Source organism: Schistocerca cancellata, chromosome 5, assembly GCF_023864275.1.
Source record: "Schistocerca cancellata isolate TAMUIC-IGC-003103 chromosome 5, iqSchCanc2.1, whole genome shotgun sequence".
NCBI classification, from domain to species: domain Eukaryota; kingdom Metazoa; phylum Arthropoda; class Insecta; order Orthoptera; family Acrididae; genus Schistocerca; species Schistocerca cancellata.
The window spans coordinates 415,414,653-415,432,730 of record NC_064630.1 but is presented as its reverse complement, the minus strand read 5'-3'; the positions used below and the strand labels follow the sequence as shown (position 1 = coordinate 415,432,730).

At 45.1% G+C, this 18,078-nt stretch overlaps 1 protein-coding gene across 1 annotated transcript in view; it reads right to left on the bottom strand.

Annotated features, from left to right (window-relative positions):
- The window catches only part of LOC126188572 (L-lactate dehydrogenase-like), a 236,442-nt gene that overhangs the window by 54,477 nt on the left and 163,887 nt on the right, over positions 1–18,078 (bottom strand). The window contains exons 3-4 of the mRNA XM_049930174.1: positions 14,875–15,048; positions 9,657–9,830 (exon numbers count right to left, since the gene is read on the bottom strand). Of these exons, the coding sequence (XP_049786131.1) occupies positions 9,657–9,830; positions 14,875–15,048 (348 nt within the window). The remainder of the gene's footprint in view (positions 1–9,656; positions 9,831–14,874; positions 15,049–18,078) is intronic.

Sequence of the window (18,078 nt, the reverse complement as noted above, 5' to 3'; positions counted from 1 at the left end):
TATTCGACATTCTACTGTCGTGCATTAAATACACTGACGAAAATGAAACGCAACACCAAGAAGAATTTGGGCGACATAAACGAAACCTGGTAGGCGGGTTTTTTCATCTGCAAGAGTATGTCTATTCAAATTTCGCACCAGTTGCATAAGAGTGGTGCTAGTAACATCACAATGAGGATGTAAATGACGTTTAATTTAAAAAGACTCTGTAACGGCCGTGAGCGTTAGTTACCTTTGAGATTGGACGTGGCGAGATGATGTTAGTCGAAGAATGCCTTTAAGACGGCAAAGACGGCACTGTCAACACCTCCCTGAGTATGAACGAGGTCGTGTGTTCGGCGTATGGCTCTGAGCAGCAGTTGGCACTATGGTGACACAACCAACTGTCGCAAATCGGTTACTTCGAGAACAACTCCGAGCCAGTCGCCTGTACCGTGCATTCCACTGACCCCAACCACCGCATCGAGGTTCCCGTGTAATAATAGGTGACCCTTCACGATTAAACACGCGATGCGGCAGTACTCTCGGTAGAGATCTGTGGCGCGGACGTCTCCCTGTTGTTGTTCCCGTGTAGTCATTTGTGAAGACGGAAAAAATCGAGCTTCGAGCATTGATTAAGTACTTCGTAAAGAGAGATAAGAAGCAAAGGAAATTCAGAACACAGTGGGGGACTCCACTCCTTCTTATACAAATGTTGCCAAGTGGACTGACTAGGTTAAATTTGGTCGCGAAAGCTTAGATGATGATACGCGTAGTGATCAGCCAAGACATGCCATAAATGCATAAAATGATCATGAGGGAGTGCCGTCAAAAAGTGCGAGAAAATGCTGAAGCTGTGGGGTGTCATGTGAACGGACGTATCACATTTTAGTGATGTAACTGAATTTGAGAAAATTATCTGCTAGATGGGTGCCGCAAATCTTAAAGCAGGATCAGAATTGCTTCAGAATGGCAATGTCCGAACAAAGTTCGATCCGTTTTCACAACAACCAACGAGATTTTGCATCAGTTTGTAGCCACAGATGAAACACGGTGCCATACCCGAGAGACAAAATAACAGTCAAAGCAGTGGAAACATGTTGATTCACCTCCACCAAAGTAAGCAAATGCAATATGATCGGCCGGAAAGGTAGTGGCATCAGTTTTCTGCGATGCGAAAGGGACTCTGCTGATAGACTATCTTCCCACTGGTCAAAAACGGGACAATACTACGCTAACCTCCTGGACCAACTACAGCAAAAGAACGCGATAAAAGGCTAAGTCTGGCAAGGAAGAAAACCATCTTTCAGAGTAACACTCATTTCACTACACTTTCTACAAACGTGACGTCATTTTGACGTCACGCGCAATATCTGCAGGGACTGCTATTGACTTTGTGAAAAGGAAGAATATTAATGTTATTACTCCTCAATTCACTCACAGCGATTTCGGCTGTCGTGTTCCGTTCCTGCCTAACCACACCGTCAGAAACTGCGACATATTCGGAAGTAAAGAGCCAAATATTTGGCAGAAGGAAGAATACGAATTTCATTTTAGTTGCAGCAGTTAAAACTGTCCTCTTAGGTTTCTGCCTAACCACAAACTCACGAATTGCCGCATATTCGGGAAAAAATAGCAAAATATTTGTGACAAGAAAGAAAATTGCAGTTATTGTTCCTAGTTTCACTCGCAGCGATTGTAGATGTCCTCTTATGTTCCTGCCTAACCACACACTCGGAAATCGCTAAATATTTATTTCATTCTTCGTCCTGTAATCAGACGGAAATGTAAATATCATCAAATATTGTAGAATATATTTGTATTACATTCATATGAAAGTCCGAGAAAGTGTTAACAACGCAAACGATAAAAAAAATATTTACATGAAGCGTGATGGAAACCTACAGCCTTCAATACCACAAACCACCACATTATCCATTACGCTAGAACTTCGTCATATGATAACAGTCTCCTATCTTGGTTATCATCATGCGTCTTAAATGCTCCTGTAATTGATGCATTATTAATTGACATTTAACTATAATGATGACACGTTGTTATAAATTTCCAATGCGCCGTTCCTTGAAACGTCATACTGCAAGTTATAATACGAGTACAAGTGCCTTTCATGCTTGATTTGCGAATTACTTACAGTAACAACTTGCTCCTGAGAGAGCTCTCTTACATGAAAGCATTAACTGTCGATAAATCATTATGTGAAGTTTAATTACAACAATAATTATAACAAATAGTGTCAAGAACGAAGTGTTTTTATAAATCTCCGACACGTGTGTATGAAGTCTCATGAGAGGCCCGTATCAAACATTAACGAAAGTCGATTGCAGTTCCTGCGGTTGTCAATACTGTGCGTGACGTCCAATGACGTTACGTTTGCAAAAAGTCCTGTGAAATGAGCGTGACCCATCTTTCATCAAGACAATGTACGACCAAGCACAAATGTCGTTGCCGTGGCAAAATACGTGAACTAAGATACGAATTGCTGCCACAGATACCTTAGTCACCTGATTTGACTTGATCAGATTTCCACCTCTACCCCAGGCTCAAAATTTCACTCGGTGGACAGAGATTCTCTTCAAACAAAAACTAATAGCCAAAGTGATGGGTATTTTGCAAGCCTCGAGGAATCTAATTTTTGAGATGGGACCAAGGCATCGGAATATCGTTGAACCAAGCGCATCAGCGTAGAGGGAGATTACATTGAAATAAAGAAGTTTCAGAGGTAAGCTGCTTTCTTTTTTCTATTCTATTCCGAGAACACACAAAAAAGGGATTAAGTACAAATATAAGCGCAGTTTGACCCAGCATTAAATTGTTTCACTAGTAGTCCGTGAACGTTTCATCTTGCGCTTGTACTCAGAAAAAAGAAATGGAAAAGATCATTAGACCAATCAAAATGTTACTGGAAATACAGTAATAAGCCCTATCGGTGAACTGTAATTCTTCGCCAGAAAGAAGCTAAATAAGGTACGGAGTGATACGGCAAAAGAGAAGGGAACAAATGGGAAGAAATACGGATGGGGCGTGGTGACGGCGATACCCGTTTGTTGACAAGCTGCCAGCTCGTCAGCTGAGCGCAGCGCCTCAACTGCCCATCCTCCCATTACTCAGTGTCTGTCTGCCACAGCCCCGTGCACACCCGTGATTCATTACCTGCCCATACAGCGGTATACTCGCAGCCTCATGACCGCAGTTTGTATTAGCTGCGTATTCAGACGACCCGTCGATAAATCATAATTCAATAAATTGTCGGTGCCGTGAATCATCAGTCGGAACCGTCATTAAACAGGCCGGCAAGCGTCTTCGCGCCGGTGCAAGATAGATTGTAATGGCCTCATTGACACGAGAATCCGAGGTTAGCCAGAGGGGCAGCCCCGGCGGGGTCCTGAGAACGTCGCTAAGCGCATTAATCACACAGTCAGCCTGACGAGCTGGCGCTTACTTTATCCAGATCCCTCCCTACGTGTAACTCATCGCAGGATCATACACGGAAGACTCCACCTTCGTGTTATTAGTGTCTTCTCTCCACAGTGAATGGTAACTTCGCCGATTTCAGGTTCAAAATGGTTCAAATGGCTCTGAGCACTATGCGACTTAACTTCTGAGTTCATCTGTCACCTAGAACTTAGAACTAATTAAACCTAACTAACCAAAGGACATCACACACATCCATGCCCGAGGCAGGATTCGAACCTGCGACCGTAGCGGTCGCTCGGCTCCAGACTGTAACGCCTAGAACCGCACGGCCACTCCGGCCGGCACCGATTTCAGGAATAAAGTGCAGATACAGAGGTCCGGTGTAGGAGGTAATTATCGTATGGCAGCGAAACTTGGTAGATATAATGCGTTAATGAGGAACCGATTTATGCTGGAAAAAATTAGTTCCAATTTTCGCCACCAGGTGTAAATCTGGCGCTGTGAATGCAAGAAGGACGTATAGAAATGTTTCCACATGTAATGTATTAGGAGTAGGATGTGGGCAGAAAAGATCAAACAGGTGAGAAAGACATAATGTTGATTTTATTATTTACCGCCGCTTACGCAGTTTGTTCAGTATGAGCACCGGAAACGTCGATGAGTTGCTGTACAGCGCCAGATTTGCACCTGATGGCCAAAATTAGAAATAATTTTTTTTTTTTCCAGCGTAAATCAGTTCCGCATTGACGCATTAGAATATCTATCAAGTTTCGCTGCCATACGATAATTACGGCCCACTGTGGGCCTCTGTCGGTAGCTGCACTTTAATTATATCCACCTGGGCCTGCCGGTGTGGCCAAGCGGTTCTAGGCGCCTCAGTGTAGAACTGCGTGACCGCTACGGTCGCAGGTTCGAATACTGCCTTGGGCATGGATGTGTGTGATGTTCTTAGGTTAGTTAGTTTTAAGTAGTTCTAAGTTCTAGGGGACTGACGACCTTAGATGTTAAGTCCCATAGTGCTCAGAGCCATTTGAACCATATCCACCTGGTACTTACTGAGTCACGCGTTTTGACTTTCTCAGCCCTATTCATCTTCTGTTGCTGCAGTATCCAAATGCTGGTTTGATGCAACTCTCCAAACTAGTCTATTCTATGCAAGGTTCTTCACCTCTGCATTATTATAGCCTACATCCTTTTGAAGTTGCTTGCTATAGTCAGACGCCGGCCGAGGTGGCCGAGCGGTTTTAGGCGCTACAGTCTGGAACCGCGCGACCGCTACGGTCACAGGTTCGAATCCTGCCTCGGGCATGGATGTGTGTGATGTCCTTAGGTTAGTTAGGTTTAAGTAGTTCTAAATTCTAGGGGACTGATGACCTCAGAAGTTAAGTCCCATAGTGCTCAGAGCCATTTGAACCATATAGTCAGACGTTCTCTTCTGTATCTGAGAAGTCAGCGCAGCTGACTGCCTTGTGGAGGACTCGGGTTCGATTCCCGAAACTGGCAGGGGGAGGACTGGAACAGGCTGCATACAGCCTCGTGATGCCAACTGAGGAGTTACTTGACCCAGTGGTAGCGGCTCCAGGTCACGAAAACTGACAACGGCCGGAGGGCGCTGTGTTGATCCTACCCCCGTCTATTCTGCATTTAGTGACTCCATAGAGAGAATGATACGTTGGGGGTCTGTACCGATGACCTGCCAGGGTCTGTAGGTGGCGTATACCTTACTGTAATCAAATGTTCTATAAAACTTCAACGAAGACTGCCAGCTGTCCACATTATGCCTACTTCGCCAAAGCAGGCAATATTGGGAAAACTCTTTAAGTTCAACGTGTGATCCGGTCTGCAGAGCCTGCGCAGATAGAGGAGCGACTGCTGCATTGTCCGCAAAATACAAGGATCCGTGTTAAGTCCCGTTGCGGGGTACAGTTTTAACTTGTCTTAAAGCTTCTTTCTTTGTTCATGTTACTTGCGTCACAGACAACACGAATAATTCTGTAAATGTGCATAGCTAAAGTGTCCATTTTTAGTACATTTACGGAAAATTTTTTGTTGTTGTGTGCCGAAATAGGGAGCCAATTTGAACTGTTGCAGGCACTTATTTTCTTACTTTGTTACCTTTGTGCGCACTACAATGTTCATTCTTGCTCCCTAGAAATATTTCTCTTACGTTTGTTGGGTTTCTTCTTCCACGTATAAATTTACAGTTAATTATGTATACTGAACACTTACTTTTACGACTCCTGCGTCGTATGAACAACCGTTGTCACCTTCAGGACTCAAACTTACTTGAATGAAGGTTTTCACTGAACTGCGTTTCACACCTCTGCTGTTTCCTGCACTATTAACTATAGAGGACGGCAATGCAGTGAGAATGTTCGTGTGGAGGCAATAGCTGTAGGTGCGGCAATAGAGGAGGAAGGTTGTGGGGAATATTGCTCCTCGATTGGTGCTTTTTTTAACTGACAACGGATTTTTGTAATTTTTTTATACTTATTGTACGTGAAGTTCAGAACACAAATATCAGTGCACTAAAGAGGGTCGATACAAGTGCCAAATCTCGAGAAAATCCACTTCTAAGTTTTCCGATCATCTTAATGCCCCACAGTACGGCAGATTTCCTCGACGGGCAGTGCGCGTCTCTAGTGCCGGCACGGTAGCTCAGCGTGTTCGGTCAGAGGGTTAGCTGCCCTTTGTAACTACTCCTAGCTCACTCATTTGTTACGTAGTTTCATTCTTAATTTCTTTGCGTGTTTTTGGTACTTGCATTGTTTAATTCATAAATTCCGGGCATATTATAGTATTTGAGAGTTGTAGCATCGCGTTTTAGTACCTGAATAGTGTAAATTCGCGTAGTCGTCTGTCTTCTGTTTTTGTTTTGAACGGCCAGTGTCGGTTGGTCACAGTCAGTGTGCTCCCTGCCGCCGCTGGATACGCAGCTGCAGCAGCAAGTCGTATACTTCTAGCTCACTCATTTGTTACATAGTTTAATTCTTAATTTCTTTGCGTGTTTTTGGTACTTGCATTGTTTAATTCATAAATTTCGGGCGTATTATAGTATTTAAGAGTTGTAGCATCGCGTTTTAGTACCTGAATAGTGTAAAATCGCGTAGTCTCCTTCCGCCGCCGAGCAGTGTGTCAGAGTGCGCAAGTAGCATTATTACTGCATTTACTAGGCAATCTTGTATTTTAATAACCGTTTAAATTTTGTGTCGATTTGTTTGCGCTCTCTGTAGATCAGTTCAGACGTTCTTTGCACAACAGTTTTTAGCATGGATAGGGACTGCAACTGCTGTGTTCGGATGCAGGCTGAGTTGGCATCCCTTCGCTCCCAGCTTCAGGCAGTGTTGGCTTCGGTCACACAGCTTGAGGCTGTTGCCAATGGGCATCACTGTGGGGGTCCGGATGGGGGTTTGTCGGGGACGGCCAGCTCGTCCCACGCATCCCCCGATTGGACTACGACTGTGGTTGCCCGGGATACTGCCCGCATTGAGGCTGATCCCTCACCTGTGGTAGAGTGGGAGGTCGTCTCAAGGTGTGGCAGGGGGCGAAAGACATTCCGGAGGGATGAACGGAAGGCCTCTCCAGTTTGTCTGACGAACCGGTTTCAGGCTCTGTCTCAGGCTGATACTGATCTTCGGCCTGACATGGCTGCTTGTCCTGTTCCAGAGGTTGCCCCTCAGTCTGCAAGATCCGGGCGGTCGCAGAGGGTGGGCTTATTGGTAGTTGGGAGCTCCAACGTCAGGTGCGTAATGGGGCCCCTTAGGGATATGGCAGCAAGAGAGGGGAAGAAAACCAATGTACACTCCGTGTGCATACCGGGGGGAGTCATTCCAGATGTGGAAAGGGTCCTTCTGGATGCCATGAAGGGTACGGGGTGCACCCATCTGCAGGTGGTCGCTCATGTCGGCACCAATGATGTGTGTCGCTATGTTTATGCACCTCAAAGAGGTGCATAAACAGAATCAGACCGCTATCCTTCGCGAAAGGACAGAATGCAGAAACTGCAGGAGAATAGATGTAGACCGGAAAATAAACACAGATCTACTGAAAAAGGGCCACATTAAGGACAGATATACAATTGAAATTCGAAACAAGTTTGTTGTCCTTGAAGAAGAGAGAGATGATGTAAACAAGTTACGCTCCAAGCTCAAGATCGAAGTGAAACACGCAGCATATGAAGTGCTGAAACGACTGGAGAGAGGGAGGTAGAGCAGAGGATGATTTAACGATAAGCGTAGACATGCAGTAAACGAGAGATAAAAGGCTAAAATGTTATGGCTGACAGACGAACAAGATGAAAGATTAAGGTGGGATACATGGAGGGAGCTAGAGAAGCAAGAAAAATCCTCCAAACGGTAAAGCGAGAGTATGTAAACAGCGAGATAACACTGGCAGAAAAGGATCGAACAAGAGGCATTACAAGAGACTTTTACAGGACACTCAGTTTCTTCAAGAAGGGATACAACACGAGGATTGACGCGATCAAAGGCCAAGCAGGACAACTGATAATAGATGAAACAAATGCTAAGGAGAAATAGAAAAATTATTTCGAAATTTTCCTGGAGGTGGACACCAGCAACAGCGATGCGACAGCAACATCAGAAGGAGAAAAACTGCACGGAGAAGACAGAGTAATATTACTAAGAGCAGAGAATAAACTGCAGAACATGGAAGACGTAGGACAAGCCAAAAACCGTTGAAGAGAGGAAAGGCATCCGGAATTGATGGAATACCTGCAGAAATGGTCACAGAAGGAAGAGATAAGAGAGATCCTACAAGAGAGTGTATACCACCTAATCAGTTCAATTTGGAGGAAATAAAGAATCTCAGCGGAATGGAAGCAGTCTGTCATTTGCTCAACACTAATGAAAGGAGACCCAATGAGATGCAGCAACTACAGAGGCATTGCCTTACTATGCACAACTTATAAGGTCCTGGCTTGTCGTTGCTAAAGCGGCTAATACCATACGTTGAGGAGGCAGTTGGATTCCGACAAGCTGGGCTTAGAAAAGGAAGATCAAACGCCGACCATCTACATATAATAAGACAAATGCTATCAAAGAACTGTTAATTTCGAGGAGGTCGCAGGTTCCTAGAAAACTAAAAAGACAAGCATGTACACAAGATACAACATGCATGGTGAAAGTGAATGGAAAGATGTCACATAAATTCAATGCAGATGGGTAGAAGAATCAACAATCGGGCATACGCAGATGGCGTAGTTTTAATAGCACAGAATGAGCAAGATCTGGTTCAGAAGGCAAGAGTGTTAACGGAAGAAGCATTGAGAGCAAGGCTGAAGATAAATATAGAGAAGATCAGCCACCTCGTTATGGACAGAGACAATGATGACAGATCTTTAGATGTCCTCGTAAATGATCATATCTTTGAAATGATAGAAAGAGTTCAAGTATCTTGGGACTGTCCTCAGTGAAAGGTATGAGATAGGCCAAGAAATAATGCAAAGAATCCAGGCAAGAAACAGGTTAAGGTTTGCACTGGGAAAGCTGCTGAGGTGCCGGCTTCGATATCCACAGGACAGTAATACAACTAGTCACTGTACACGAAGCAGAGATCTAGACTATGACAAAAGATAGCAAGAAAACCACCGACATTTGAGAATGCTGTCTGAGTCAGACTTTTCAAAAAATGAAGGATGGAGATGACTGGAGAAAAAGGAAAAACCGCAAATTGCAGGAGTTGTACAAGTCGCTGGACATAGTGACTGGATTCGAGAGTGGAGATTGAGGTGGTACGGACATGTAATGCGGCGAGAAGCCTACATCACCAGGCAACTTATGAAGAAGACCTCAGAGGCAACAGACCGAGGGGAAGACCACGGATGAGATGGAATGAAGCGATCAGAAAGGATACCTGTAAGATGAGACTAGCTGGAGAAGATTACATTCACCGAGGAAGATGGAGGAGGCTGACTGGCGAGGCGAAAAACCGACTACCGTTTGTGTGACCAAACTAGTAAGCAGTCATAAGTATCCCTGACCTGTTATAGTTTGGGTAAAGAAATAAAGCAGTGTCTTTCGTCGATGTCGATCTGTCTCTCTTGTTTCTTTCAGACATAGATCAGCCTAGAGAAGCGAAACTTATGCGCTGTTCTATCTGGTTCTTTTCTGCTTGTTACAATACGGTGCAAGTACACCACTAATCACATACCTGACTCGTTCCACATCATTTCGATAAAAATGGTTCAGAAGATTTAAGGAAAACGTAAATAACTAACTAACCACTGGAGTCGCCGTGCTCGCCGATGATCCAGCCGTGGACGCTGCACGGAGAGACGCCCAGCCGCTCTGCGATGAAGACCCTGAAGCGAGCCGAGTCCAGGTTGGTGCCCGATCCGAACACGCGGTTCTTCGGCAGCCCGCTCAGCTTCCACGCCACGTACGTCAGGATGTCAACTGCCCACACAACACCCGTCTCAGCGTTTCTCCATACATAACATGACGTTACACCTTTTGTTTCTAATGACAATATTTACCCGTGTTCAAGATGTTTCTGACAGGACACTAAAAATAGCTCTGGAGTGCAGAGGCACATTTGTAATTGGACGTACTTATAACTAAACATTTTTCACTCCTAGAAACACTTAACTATCGGAACCACGATGGGCATACAATAATTGAAGAGATAAATTGATCTAGGACAAAACAGTGTATATTTAACAATCTGAGACTTTTACTACTTCTCAACATAATCCCCACCATTATTAATACATTTGTCCAAAAGATGAACTACTTTGTTTCATACCTGATGCAACGAAGTCTTTGTTTTGTTGCTAGTATCTCCCAGCCAATTTTTTCAGTGGTTTTTTGTGTTAGCCAAGCGGTATGAGAGCGAATATTGTCCGTTTTTTTACCTGATGCGAAGCAATCTTTGTCCTTTTTTTTATTCATTTTCCCACAAATGACCTGATCTCCGCCGTTACTGAATTTTTTTACATACACGATGTGATGAAAAGTATCCGGACAACCACAAAAACGTGTTTTTCATATTAGGTACATTGTGCTGCCATCTACTGCCAGGTACTCCATATCAGCGACCGCAGTAGTCATTAGACATCGTGAGAGAGTGGAATGGGGCGCTCCGCGGAGCTCCCGGACTTCGAACGTGGTCTGGTGATTGGTTGTCACTTGCGTCATAAGTCGGTACGCGAGATTTCCATACAATTAAACATCCCTGGGTCCACTGTTTACGACGTGATGGTGAAGCGGAAACGTGAAGGGACACGTACAGCACAAAAGTGTACAGGCCGACCTCGTCTGTTGACTGACAGTTGAAGAGGGTCGTAATGTACAATAGGCAGACATCTATCTAGACCATCACACAGGAATTCCAAACTGCATCAGGATCTACGGCATGTACTATGACAGTTAGGCGGGAGGTGAGAAAACTTGGATTTCATGGTCGAGCGGCTACTCATAAGCCACACATGACGCCGGTAAATGCCAAACGACGCCTCGCTTGGTGTAATGAGCGTAAACATTGGACCATTGAACAGTGTAAAAACGTTGTGTGGACTGATGAATCACGGTACAGAATTTGGCGATCCGATGGTAGGATGTGAGTATGGCGAATGCCCGGTGAACGTCATCTACCAGCTTGTGTTGTGCCAACAGTAAAATTCGGTGGTGTTGGTGTTATGGTGTGGTCGTGTTTTACATGGAGGAGGCTTGCACCGATTGTTGTTTTGCGTGGCACTATCACAGCAAAGGCCTACATTGATGTTTTAGGCATCTTCTTGCTTCCCACTGTTGAAGAGCAGTTCGGGGATGGCGATTGCATCTTTCAACACGATCGAGCACTTGCTCATAATGCACGGCCTGTGGCGGAGTGGTTACACGACAATAATATCCCTGTAATGGACTGATCTGTACAGAGTCCTGGCCTGAATCCTACAGAACACCTTTGGGATGTTTAGGGAAGCCGACTTCGTCCAAGGCCTCACCGACCGACATCGATACCTCTCCTCAGTGCAGCACTCCGTGAAGAATGGGCTGCCATTCCCCAAGAAACCTTCCAGCACCTGATTGAACGTATGCCTGGGAGAGTGGAAGCTGTCATCATGGCTAAGGGGGGGATAACACGATAATGAATTCCAGCATTACCGATGGAGGGCGCCACGAACTTGTAAATCATTTCCAGCCAGGTGTCCGATACTTTTGATCACATAGTGTATAATGCCTCCTTGAATGGAACAAACAAATGAAAATCCGTGGGAGCCAAATCTGAACTGTAGGAAGGATGAGCCAGTACATCCCAACCCATTTTTTCGGTGGTTTCTTGGGTAAGCTAGTTGGTGGGAGGGCGAGGATTGTCGTGCAGCAATATCACGCCTTTTGTTTGAGATCCGCGGAGTTTTACACCCATTTGTGGCTTTACTTTGTCAGTCAGCATGTCTGAGTACTAGGCACTGCATATTGTATGATGATCTTCCAAATAATCGTAAAACGACATCATGAGCATCTCAAAATACAATCAGCATGACTTTTCCCACTGAGGCCTGCATTCTGAATTTCTTACAGGCAGGTGAGCTGGTGTGCTTCCATTGCATTCTTTATGTTTTGGGCTCTGATTCAAAATGGTGGACCCGACCCTCATCATATGTTAAAATCTTTTCTTTCATGGTGTTCTTTCTACTCTGAGCATACTCTGAGTCGTGTTTCCTAGAATTGTTTCCTTAACCCTTTTGAAACCCACCTTGTATCTGTTTTTCTGTACTTGAGCTTGTTACCGATAACGTTGTGAACTGTGCCAACACTTATGCAACAGTTTTTGCATATGTTCAACTGTAACACGTTGGTCTCCACGGATAACGTCGTTAATGCGGGTTTCAAGCGAAGGAGATGAAACTTCCACTGGCCGAGCAGGACACTGCTCGTCAGTCACTGACGTTCGACCGTTTTTGAACTGTTCTACTCACTTATAAAAATTTCCGCGTTTGATATAACTTTAACCGTACCGTAAAATTACTCGAAAAAAGTTTTTAGCCGATTTTTAACCTTCAGAAAGCACAAAAAGGATCACTAAAAGTTGTTCAACTAATGTGGAAACTTCAGACGGACACATTATCGCTAAATGCAATATTAAGATCATAACAAAACAGTTTTTATCTGTCATCTGTTCTCAACTCATGCTAGTCATGTCAACTTAAAGTAATGAAAGTACAAAACTACCGCTACAAACAGTTTCATTTTACATAGCTTTGCCCCTTTAATTACTGAATGTTCCTCGTTTTCGACTGTGCATCAAAATTTTGGAATCGTCGTCTTGACGATGACAAAACTGTAAATAATGTGGTATACAGGGTGGTCCATTGATAGTGAGCGGGCCAAATATCTCACGAAATAACCGTCAAACGAAAAAACTACAAAGAACGAAACTTGTCTAGCTTGAAGGGGGAAACCAGATGGCGCTATGGTTGGCTCGCTAGATGGCGCTGCCAGAGGGCAAACGGATATCAACTGCGTTTTTTTAAATAGGAGCCCCCATTCTTTGTTACATATTCGTGTAGTACGTAAAGAAATATGAATGTTTTAGTGGGACCACTTTTTTCGCTTTGTGACAGATAGCGTTGTAATAGTCACAAATATAAGGCTCACAATTTTAGACGAACAGTTGGTAACAGGTTTTTTAAATTAAAATACAGAACGTAGGTACGTTTGAACATTTTATTTCGGTTGTTCCAGTGTGATACATGTACCTTTGTGAACTTATCATGTCCGAGAACGCATGCTGTTACAGCGTGATTACCTGTAAATACCACATTAATGTTATAAATGTCAAAATGATGTCCGTCAACCTCAATGCATTTGGCAATACGTGTAACAACATTCCTCTCAAAAGCGAGTAGTTCGCCTTCCGTAATGTTCGCACATGCATTGACAATGCGCTGATGCATGTTGTCAGGCGTTGTCGGTGGATCACGATAGCAAATATCCTTCAACTTTCCCCACAGAAAGAAATCCGAGGACGTCAAACCCGGTGAACGTGCGGGCCAGTGGTCGACGACCAGTCCACCTGTCATGAAATATGCTATTTAATACCGCTTCAACCGCACGCGAGCTATGTGCCGGACACCCATCATGTTGGAAGTACATCGGCATTCTGCCATGCAGTGAAACATCTTGTAGTAACATCGGTAGAACATTACGCAGGAAATCCGCATACATTGCACCATTTAGATTGCCATCGATAAAATGGGGACCAATTATCCGTCCTCCCATAATGCCGCACCATAGATTAAACCGCCAAGGTCGCTGGAGTTCCACTTGTCGCAGCCATCGTGGATTTTCCGTTGCCCAATAGTGCATATTATGCCGGTTTACGTTACCGCTGTTGGTGAATGAAGCTTCGTCGCTAAATAGAACGCGTGCAAAAAATCTGTCATCGTCCCGTAATTTCTCTTGTGCCCAGTGTCAGAACTGTACACGACGTTCAAAGTCGTCGCCATGCAATTCCGGGTACATAGAAATATGGTACGGGTGCAATCGATGTTGACGTAGTATTCTCAACACCGACGTTTTTGCGATTCCCGATTCTCGCGCAATTTGTCTGCTAGTGATGTGCGGATTAGCCCCGACAGCAGCTAAAACACCTACTTGGGCCTCATCATTTGTTGCAGGTCGTGGTTGACGTTTCACATGTGGCTGAACACTTCCTGTTTCCTTAAATAACGTAACTATCCGGCGAACGGTCCGGCACTTGTATGATGTCGTCCAGGATACCGAGCAGCATACATAGCACACGCCCGTTGGTCATTTTGATCATAATAGCCATACATCAACACGATATCGACCTTTTCCGCAATTGGTAAACGGTCCATTTTAACACGGGTAATGTATCACGAAGCAAACATCGTCCGCACTGGCGGAATGTTATGTGATACCACGTACTTAAACGTTTGTGACTATTACAGCGCCATCTATCAAAAACAGAAAAAAGTTGTCCAACTAAAACATTCATATTTCTTTACGTACTACAGGAATATGTAATAAAAATGGGGGTTCCTATTTTAAAAAACGCAGTTGGTATCCGTTTGACTGGGTAGCGTCATCTAGCGGGCCAACCATAGAGCCATCTGGTTTCACCCTTCATGCTAGACGAGTTTCGTTCTTTGCAGTTTTTTCGTTTGATGCCTATTTCGTGAGATATTTGGCCCGGTCACTATCAATGGTTGGTTCAAACGGCTCTGAACACTATGGGACTTAACTGCTGAGGTCATCAGTCGCCTAGAACTTAGAACTAATTAAACCTAACTCACCTAAGGACATCACACACATCCATGCCCGAGGCAGGATTCGAACCTGCGACCGTAGCGATGGCTCGGTTCCAGACTGTAGCGCCTAGAACCGCACGGCCACTCTGGCCGGCCACTATCAATGGACCACCCTGTATATGATCACTTTTTTTGTATTATGGGGCTGTTAAAGTGCAGGGGCGTACCTGGATTGGAGACGATGAGCAGGATACAATCGGGGCTGTGCTTGACGAGGTTGGGAATGATGCTCTTGAAGATGTTGGCGTTGCGCTGCACCAGGTCGAGTCGGGACTCTCCCTCCTGCTGTCGCGCGCCAGCCGTCACCACGCAAACCTTGGAGCCGGCCGTTACTTCGTAGTCTGCAACGACCGCGTCACACACCTTCATATCTGTAATTTCTCACTTCTCAAGTTACGCATTATCTCTAACGATGCTATTACAGCAGACGTTCAGAAGACGTTGTTTACAACGGCTCAGATTACAAAGAAAGGGTCGGTTTTTAACATTTAGGTCTATTTTCGGTACTGTAGCATATGTATTCATTTCCTTGATATCCCTGTGGATATACACTACTGGCCCTTAAAATTGCTACACCAAGAAGAAATGCAGATGGTAAACGGGTATTCACTGGACAAATATATTATACTAGAACTGACATGTGACTACATTTTCACGCAATTTGGGAGCATGGATCCTGAGAAATCAATACCCAGAACAACCACCTCTGGCCGTAATAACGGCCTTGATACGCCTGGGCATTGAGTCAAACAGAGCTTGGATGGCGTGTACAGGTACAGCTGCCCATGCAGCTTCAACACGATACCACAGTTCATCAAGAGTAGTGACTGACGTACTGTGACGAGCCAGTTGCTCGGCCACCATTGACCAGACGTTCTCAATTGGTGAGAGCTCTGGAGAATATGCTGGCCAGGGCAGCAGTCGAACATTTTCTGTATCCAGAAAGGCCCGTACAGGACCTGCAACATAGGTCGTGCATTATCCTGCTGAAATGTAGGGTTTCGCAGGGATCGAATGAAGGGTAGAGCCATCTGAAATTTAACGTCCACTGTTCAAAGTGCCGTGAATGCGAACAAGAGGTGACCGAGACGTGTAACCAATGGCACCCCAATACCATCACGCCGGGTGATACGCCAGTGTGGCGACGACGAATACACGCTTCCAATGTGCGTTCACCGCGATGTCGCCAAACCACGGATGCGACCATCATGATGCTGTAAACAGAACCTGTATTCATCCGAAAACATGACGTTTTGCCATTCGTGCACCCAGGTTCGTCGTTGAGTATATCACCGCAAGCGCTCCTGTCTTTGATGCAGCGTCGAGGGTAACCGCAGCCATGGTCTCCTAGCTGATAGTCAATTCTGCTGCAAACGTCGTCCAACTATTCGTGCAGATGGTTGTTGTCTTGCAAACGTCCCCATGTGTTGACTCAGGGATCGAGACGTGGCTGCACGATATATTACAGCCATGCGGATAAGATGCCTGTCATCTCGACTGCTAGTGATACGAGGCCGTTGGGATCCAGCACGGTGTTCCGTATTACCTTCCTGAACCCACCGATTCCATATTCTGCTAACAGTCATTGGATCTCGGCCAACGCGATCAGCAATGTCGCAATACGATAAACCGCAATCGCGGTAGACTACAATCCGACCTCTATCAAAGTCAGAAACGTGATGGGACGCATTTCTTCTCCTTACACGAGGCTTCACAACAACGTTTCTCCAGGCAACGCCGGTCAACTGCTGTTTGTGTATGAGAAATCGGTTGGAAACACTCCCCACGTCAGCACGTTGTAGGTGTCGCCACCGGCGCCAACCTTGTGTGAATGCTCTGAAAAGCTAATCATCTGCATATCACAGCATCTTCTTCCTGTCGGTTAAATTTCGCGTCTGTAGCACGTCATCGTCATCTTCGTGGTGTAGCAATTTTAATGGCCAGTAGTGTATTATCCCTTTCTGTAAGTTTATGTTCAGGAACAGTTTTGCAAATATTGTTTCTAAACCTATGTCATTTTATGTTATGTACGAGGTAAGTTCAGAATGTAAGTGTACTGTCGTCATAACAGGCTGTTTTTTTTCTTTTTTTTGAGGGTTGGCAACACTGAGTGGTAGAGGGTAATCCCCTGTCCAGAGCAAGCATCTCAGAAACAAGGAAGTACGTAAACGCACGTTGAAGCGTCCAGCTGCGTGAAAGATGTTGGTAAGAAATCCTGCCAAGTACGAGCCACTTGCTGTGATCCGCTTCCTTCTCGCGGAAGGAGTAACACCTACTGAAACTTTTTCGCAAATCAAAACGGTTTCCAGCGGAGGAGTTATGAACAGAACGAGTGCATTTAAATGGTTTAGCGATTAGTGAAGGAAGAACAAACGTTCCTGACGAACATGGGAGTGGAAGACATTTTGACTGATGAGTGGTGATTGACAGTGGATGAAATCATTACGATGTTTGCAGAACTCACCAGAACTCTCTTACACGAGACACAGACAGAAACGATATCTACCGAAATCAGCAGAATTCTCCTCGAACGTACATCAAGAACATGCTCCACCCACTCACCAAGAACTAGGGATTAAGGCGTTGCTAGGGAGTTTGAAGAATTACCTGTGTCTACAGAAATCGAGCGTTTACCACATACCACGTGAACTTGGCATGGTATACATCGGCCAGTCTTGGACCGTTGACATCAGGTGCAAAGAACACCAAAGGCAGACCAGACTGAGACAGGCAGCCAAGTCAGCGACTGCCGTGCATTGTTTAGGACTCGGTCATTCTATGAACTATAATGATGCCAAGATTTTAACTCAAACTTCGAGTTACTGTAACAGCGTCATCAAAGAATCTATTGATATTAAGGTCACGCAGAATCTCATTAGCCGTGATACCGGTTTCCAGCTGAGCTACCCAGCGGGGTGGCGCAGTGGTTAGACACTGGACTCGCATTCGGGAGGACGACGGTTCAATCCCGCGTCCGGCCATCCTGATTTAGGTTTTCCGTGATTTCCCTAAATCACCCCAGGCAAATGCCGGGATGGTTCCTCTGAAAGGGCACGGCCGACTTCCTTCCCAATCCTTCCCTAATCCGATGAGACCGATGACCACGCTGTCTGGTCTCCTTCCCCAAACCAACCAACCAACCCACCAGCTGAGCTCTACGTGAAACCCATCACTCGAGCTTCTGAAGACGCAAAGGAGGCAACTTCGAGACCCCTGGGAATACTAGTATGAAGATGAAGTTAGAGAAAACAGTCCAGTACGTGGAACAAAGGATGCACCTGAGACAACAGATGCGGTACCTGAGGATGTTCTACGGAGTTTCAAGGGGAAGTTTGAACACCAGCAGCCTGAAAATAACACTGTAGCACGGA